Source organism: Sinocyclocheilus anshuiensis, unplaced genomic scaffold, assembly GCF_001515605.1.
Source record: "Sinocyclocheilus anshuiensis isolate Anshui unplaced genomic scaffold, SAMN03320099.WGS_v1.1 scaffold67, whole genome shotgun sequence".
NCBI lineage: Eukaryota > Metazoa > Chordata > Actinopteri > Cypriniformes > Cyprinidae > Sinocyclocheilus > Sinocyclocheilus anshuiensis.
The window spans coordinates 499090-506607 of record NW_015552546.1 but is presented as its reverse complement, the minus strand read 5'-3'; the positions used below and the strand labels follow the sequence as shown (position 1 = coordinate 506607).

The following is a 7518-nucleotide window of genomic DNA, read 5'->3' as shown; positions in this document are numbered from 1 at the left end:
ATATATATATATATACACACACACACACACACACACATACATCTGTTACAATTGGCAGTGTATTTTGCATTAAAAGACATGAGTAATCTTTATTGTCAAATGAGTTGTATTTTGCATTGAAGCGAGTCAAATCTTGTATTGTCAGATGCCTTGTATTTTGCATTGAAGCATGTGAATTATGGAGTGCATCTTGCTTTCGCTCAAGTATGCAAACTTTTCTCAGAGACTCTAAGAAAATTTGCATTGCCCTATTTGTGAATACCATCGATGCACAAAAACACTGTCAATAATGCTGCTCCTGGTTTGAATAGTCCTCAAGTTCAGTAATGCATTTGAAAAAAAAAAGCATTTGATTTTCATCAAGATTTAAATCTTGCAAATCAACCAGAATAGTAATGTTGAGGTGATTTCCATGTATTTTTTGGCTAGTAAACTGACCCTTGGTGCTGATGCCACGTAGGTCAGTGATCTTCATCAACATGCGAGGGAACATGTGAGGTTTGTTGGGTCGGCGGCGTCGTGCATAGATCTTCAGAGCTTCCAGAAGGGGCTCCTGCAGACGATCTACACGCTCAGGCTCCTCAAGATCCATTCGGTCTACAGAGAAAGAGGTTAATATTAGTATAGTAGTACCTCCATCCATTTTTAGTGGTTTGGAGGTTAAAACCAATTCTGAATACTAGCTAAATCTCTGTTAAATGTGTACATTTTTCCTGTCGCTTCATCTAGGTGGCAGCAGTGTTGCAACAAAATTGCATCATGTCATACCTCCACAAATGAGGCAGATGGCGCTGAGGAGGCCAGTCTCCGTATCGTCCATCTCAAGGGGCAGAAGCTGACCAGCAAAGGCAAACACCAGGTCAGTGAGCGGACCGAAGCCAGCATTATGCATCTGAGTCCGGTTGAGGGTCAGTCCATCTGAAAAGGTCATTGTGTCCTGCTCCGGTGTGTATCGCGTGCAGATTCGCAGCATCTGCAAGAGACACAGACATTTATGAGGCTAAGAATTATGTGAAAGTAATGAAGTAGATGCATGGTCTACATCAAGGTGAGATTCTTAAAGGAAGGCACACATACTAGAATGTCCAAACAGGCTGATTTAAGGAGGGTGATCTGATCTGCGATGGTGAGGGTGGTGAAGCCCGGAAGGCGTTTGGCAAATTCCACAATTTTAATGATGCACTTGGTGGAGAGCTCACTGAATTTGTCCCATAGGCCCAGGTCCAGCTGAACCCGGTGGTCTGAGCTTGAGTTCTGAGAATGCGAAAAGGAGAAAAAAGGTTAATGTGTGCAAAATGAATCATGTATTCATCCACATGTCATTCCAAACCAATATGGTTATTTATTCCATGGAACACAAGGAGAAATTATGCAAAAAAATAAAAGTGAATTTCAGCCTTTTCTTCACATTCTTCAACTTTTGAAGAGTTGGAATACAGCATATGAATTATATAGGCCACTTTAATGATAGTTTTATGGTTCTTTTTGTCATTTTGGAGCTTGATGGCCCCAGTGCTCATTTACTTTTATTATATTGAAAAGACTGTCCAGGAAATTCTTCAGAAAGAAAAAAGTCATACAGATTTGGAACAACATGAAGTTGAATAAATGACAATATTTATCTTTTGGGTGCACGGTTCCTTTAAATGATGTTTTCAATAATGGAACATATTTATCACACTACATCTGACATGGTCGGTTTACACCGCTATAAATAAATTCCACATTCCATTGCTGACAGATCCGCTCATTTTCAGAAAATACTCACTGTGGTGTATTTTCCCAGCTGGCAGAGTGAAGGGAAGGTCTCTTGATGTGCTTTGCTCACTTTGTTGACCAGCTCCTCCAGCTCCCCACTCAGCTCATAGCTCTCTGGTGGAACGACCTCATCCTTCACGTCCTTCTTTTTCTTATTTCGATCGTTGCGCACAGCTGAGAGTCACAAAGAGAGGCAGCTTAATAATTCTACAATGAGTTAGCTTCACTCACAAACTGTCAAACTATGATCTCAGTACTTGGATGCGCAACCTGGTGAAACTCTACAAAGTGATGTGCCAGAAAAAACTAATGATGATTTCGAGCTTAATTCCTCAGAATGTCTAACCTGGTACAATGCAACAATTTGTTTTAATATACAATTATGTGGAACAGGATTTTAGCTACTCAGCATAACCAAGTGACCAAAAAATGTCCTGTTGGGTCAATCTCATAAAAACATGTCCAGGTGTCACATTTCACCCCAAAAATAAAATAAAATAAAATATTTTTTTTCTATGAAGCCTCTAATTACTGATCCTTATTTTTTAATATGATTTTAAATCATGAAAAATCTCAAAATTAACCCATTTATCACGTTGCATTATCGCATCTTGCTTGGATAAGACACAATGTTACTGTATAACGAATTCCAAATGTAATCACTAATACATGGAAACTGACCTCAGATCAGACTCCGTGGGTGTTTTGGTGCATCTGACCCAAGGGAGAGCAGCCCTGCCAACCCTTATCCCCCCTCCCCCTCCCCGCTTTCTCTTGCCCCCCTCCCATTCTTTCCTTCCTCTCAGGATATCCAGTAATAGCAAAAGCACAATGTGATCCCAGTCCCTACACACATCCCATACATATAAATGCACACATACATGTCCCAGCGGACCCATAGAGGGCCAATGTGCCACTATCCTCGCGACATCATCGCCGTGACCCTGGCAAATGAACAAACACATGCCCCAGACTCGCTCTTTCAACCTCGGGCTATTGTCTTTGTTACAACACAAATCTGTTAGTGCCAAGTCATAAAGTGACTAGAGGAAGGGCTACCAAAGAAATCACACCTAGCGTTGATGGATTGATGTGGGTGAAACTTCAGACACGAAAACCCATTTGTGAAGTGAACATTCATATTGAGCTCTAACCTCCATGCTAACCAGATTTATTGGTTTGTGTTTGAACTTTTATTTGTCTTTTGTGTCTTCAAGTGTCTCAAATTGGCGGTTTACAGTCGTCTACAGTTTGTTTATGCCTCTGTGTCCCGGCGCTCAAGTCTCACCACTCTAAATTTGTCTGTGTGTCTCTGGGTTTTATGTCTATTTAACAGCTTCTAACCTATATCAGCATGTCCCCGTCTGTCTCCTGTCCCATGTGCCTTACAGAGGCCTGAACCCTCACCTTCCTTGGACATGCCAACCTCGAAGCACTTCTGCAGCCGGCAGTACTGGCAACGGTTGCGTGTGACCTTGTTGATCTGGCAGTTCTTGTCACGGTGGCAGGTGTACACCATGTTCTTTTGAATACTGCGACGGAAGAAACCCTGCAACAGACATCCAAGAGAGAGCGAGTAGGTCAGCTGAAGAGTAGGTCAGCCACTGACCAGTAGGTCAGTATATTGTTCAGAGTTGCTGATCCAGAACTGTTTTTGCTAATGATGTCATTTTGTTTTGTTATATAAAAGGATAGTCAAAAATCTGATAAGTGATGGCCCTTATACCAGTGACCACACATTAACCGAATTAATCGAAATATTGTTATTGTGCCAAATTGTATTATTACTTACGGCAAACGGCTTAGAACTGGGTTAATGAAACTAACTAGACCTGTTCACACAGGACATGTTATTGTGTCCATTAAATAGTTTTTGTATGTAAACATGTGCTAGACAGTTTTTTCAGCATTTTGTGCCATGAAGGTGACATTTTTAAGATGCTGTGTCAAGTCAAAAGTTGTTTGTTTAACAAAAATAGACAAGACACTTCTTTTTAAACACATCCTGTTAACTGCCCCTTACTTAGTTGAAGAATAATTTTTTTTTTTTATATTACACAAACACACAATATCGGACAATTAATTTATTGGACGTTGGTATCTTTCATCATAATGCCACAGTTTTATATTGTTTTATGATGTCTGAAAGCAATAATCTGCTTGAATCTTGACGTAGTTGTATTTTACCACAGAGGTATATGGTACAACACATATTTTACCCCTTAAACATAGTAAAATTTCTGTATTGCATTGCTTCGCATTGCTTTATAGGGACAGTTCACCCAAAAATTAACGGTTTAATCAAGTGTTTGGTTACCAGCGTTCTTCAAAATAACCTTCAACAGTAGAAAGGAACTTATACAGGTTTGGAACAAATGGAGGGTGAGGAAATGATAACAGAATTGTCATTTTTGGGTAAACTATCCCTTTAACATACTGTCCACATTACTTGGTGTCTCGTGTAGCTGATACTGCGCAACTGTATCCTTTTCAAGTGACCTTTTGCATGTTTTCATAAACATTTTTTGTCCCTGCACTACAAGTTCCTCAGTCAGTCTTAGTTTCTTGGTGTTGACAGTAGCGAAAATACTTTAGTATTGAAGTATTTTTAACATGTGAGAGCTAAACCTCCACGTCTCTCTCTGTATTTTTCACATTTTTGCCAAACGTCAAGACAAATTGTGTAACAGACTCATGAAGAACATGAGATTTGTCAGGCCACAGGCGATGGGAGTTCTGCTGTTTACCTTGCAGCCCTCACAAGAACTGACACCATAGTGGTACCCGGAAGACTTGTCCTGGCAGACGAAGCAGGGCTTGTAAATACGGGGCGGAGGTGGTGGAGAAGGGGAGCTGGGCACCATCTCCTCCGAACTGGTGCTCTGGGTCTCCACCGCTGAAGAGGAGAGAAAAGAAAACATCAGACACTTCGTCTAATCACATCACTTCACACTATTTACACAACACAGGAGGATTTAATGAGAGGGAGATATTAAACGCCACATGGAGAGAAGAAAAGACCCTCCCGTGAACCTTTTAAACCGTATCTGATTTCAAAGACCCACGAAGGCTTTGAAAACCATCATGATTCCTCGCTAAACCTTTTTCAATATGCCCTCGAGCAGAAACACACAAGACGCTACCCATCGCCGCTTTTTAAATCTGTTATTGTATGCGAAGCATCTGCCAACTAGGTAAAAGTCAAGTCTAGTTAACATGTCTGTTGGATTCATCTCCCTTTAGCTCCACCCCCCTCCCCCCAGCCCACCCTGTCCTTAGGGGTCCAGGATTCTAAGGGATTAGGCTGCGGTGATTGACACTGGAAAGAAAAGAAAACACAAACAGTTTAACACTAGCAGACAGATAAGCGGAGCCGATAAGACAGGTAGCTCATCTATGTCACAGCCTGGGGGGAAAACTCCACCCTGCGTTTGGCGTCTTGCACGCGGGACGGCTGACTGATGCGGGACGAGTGTCTAATGTCTCACTAATTGTGATGTCAAGCCTTACTAACAGTAATGACTTGGGGTGTAACAATATCGTGGATGGCGATAATACGTATAATCTATAATTCAAGCAAATAGAAAGTTTAGACAGAATTAATTTAGCAGCAAATATGGTAAACCTAAAAGGTTACATATTTGAGCTTCCATGTTTATTAATTATCATTAATAAATTTAAAATAAACTACTTTTTAACTGTGATCATGTGTCTTACAAACAATAATTAAAAAAAAAAGCCATTTTAAATCTATTTTGGCGTTTTCTTTATAGTATCATGAGAGATTATCATGTAAAGAAACAAACTGTGACTATGAGTGTATTGTTACACCCCTAGTCATGACTTTGACATATCACACCAGATTAAACCCTTTATTTCACATTTGCACATGCCAAAGTCAACTTTTAACCTTGGTCGCTCCAAATTCAAACCCCCCAGCCTTCACCCTTGCCATTCTTTGACACACAAACCCTATTTTTCTCTTGTTTCCCCGCCCTAAATTCCTCAGTGCAGTCCTGCTAGGTTTTAGTAGAGGCCAGTGCTCATAAGCTAGGCCTATAAAAGTGGTCTCATGGCTGGACTGGAGGCCCCAGCCCGGCTGGTGGGGTCTTTATTAAGACTCAGACACCTCGGGCAGCCATTCACATCACCAGCTGTAGCCTGAGCTAGTAAAAAAAAAAAAAGGCCCAATCATAAAAAAAAAAAAAAACAGGGAGGCTCTAAACTTCCAATTTTTATTGCCCCACCTTCTTCAACCACCTTCAATGGAAAGCTTAACCTACAACCCCTCCCTCGCTGTCCCACCACAGGGTTCAGCAAAAACCACCAGCTTGGCCTTTTACAAGAGTTTGGAGACTTCAAAAGAAGAAAAGGGGGCATAAAAAGAGGAATTTGATAGAAAACAGAAAGAAAAAGACGAGGGTGGAGGGGTGAACGAGGAGAGACAAATTGGCCCATTTAAGGTCAAGCTCACATACAGTAGGGCCTTCTGTTCATGGCCATGGTTACAAACAAATCGCTTATTCTTCAAGGGAGAGTGAGAAATGCAAAAGCTTTCTGAGTATATAAAAGCTAATTGCATTTGAACTAGCAACGTGCATGACATTTGTTTCCCAACTGTTGTGCAATGTCAAGTTAGTTCTTTTTTTTACTGGTCTACTTTGAAGTACGATAGAGGAATGTTATCAGAACAGGTTCCAGTTTAGTTTAGAAATCAACTGATACAAATTTTCTGTGCCGATACCAGTGGTGGAAAGAGTACTGAAAATTTGTACTCAAGTACGCTGGTAGGGACTACAACAAGTTACTTCCCCAGTTCATGACGTACAGTGGTGGAAAGGGTACTGAAAATTTGTACTTAAGTACAAGTACTGTTACATTGCTGAAATAATACTCAATTACAAATAAATGTACTGGTGTCAAAACAGTACTTAAGTAAAAGTACAAAGTACTCCTCTCAAAAACTACTCAGAGTACTAGTTACTAGTTACTTTTTAGTCTGCGATATTTAATGAATTACCAAAAAATATTAATTCATATCAAAGATCTATGTGGATAATATCTACTTTGAACAAAACCCACTTTTATCTTATTGACAAAATATGTGAATTAGTGGTCATGATACAGGAATTTCTAACTTCAATATCTTGAAAAATATCAATATTAAAGTACCCGTGAACCGGAAGTTGCAACTGACTTCAATGTTGTGATGCATTTCCAAGTGAAACGGAATATTGAATAAAGGGCGGGGTTTTATTGTGATGCACCTTCTCTCCACCTCTTGCTCATAGCAGATTCACGGTTGGATAGTGGTTAAGAATATCTGCTTGTTACGTCTGACATCACGCTTCACCGCTTCTGGGTCCTAACGCTCTGCCAGACGTCACAAGAAAACAACAAACTGTGCATATACACCCACAATGTCATGTAATACTGAAAAAATTATAACCCTAACCTTTATCTCCATACTGAAATCCCAGATGGCCAATGATTCAGCTAAAATATTAGTGTCTGAGAAACTGTGAGCACGGAGACTGTAGTGTGCACAGCAAATTTTTAAATGCTTATCTTAAATATTTAATATGAATTAAATATTGCTCATAAATGGCTGTAAAATGAGTAGAGGCATGGACCCGGAAACAGCAGTCCTTACATCATGACTTAACAAGAGGATTCTCCCGAAGCCGTCAAACTGATGTCATCACAGTGAGAACGCCATTCCAGAGTGGAAGCCAATTTTCAGTTTTTGATTAAAGATTA

At 40.3% G+C, this 7518-nt stretch overlaps 1 protein-coding gene across 4 annotated transcripts in view; it reads right to left on the bottom strand.

Annotated features, from left to right (window-relative positions):
• LOC107664174 (retinoic acid receptor gamma-A-like) overlaps nucleotides 1-7518 on the bottom strand; it is a 61843-nt gene that overhangs the window by 3100 nt on the left and 51225 nt on the right. For all 4 annotated transcript variants that reach the window (XM_016454640.1, XM_016454641.1, XM_016454642.1 and 1 more), the window contains 6 exons: nucleotides 4506-4654; nucleotides 3166-3307; nucleotides 1769-1932; nucleotides 1078-1254; nucleotides 769-973; nucleotides 439-597 (listed from right to left, as the gene is read on the bottom strand). In XM_016454640.1, coding sequence (XP_016310126.1) covers nucleotides 439-597; nucleotides 769-973; nucleotides 1078-1254; nucleotides 1769-1932; nucleotides 3166-3307; nucleotides 4506-4654 — 996 coding nt within the window. The remainder of the gene's footprint in view (nucleotides 1-438; nucleotides 598-768; nucleotides 974-1077; nucleotides 1255-1768; nucleotides 1933-3165; nucleotides 3308-4505; nucleotides 4655-7518) is intronic.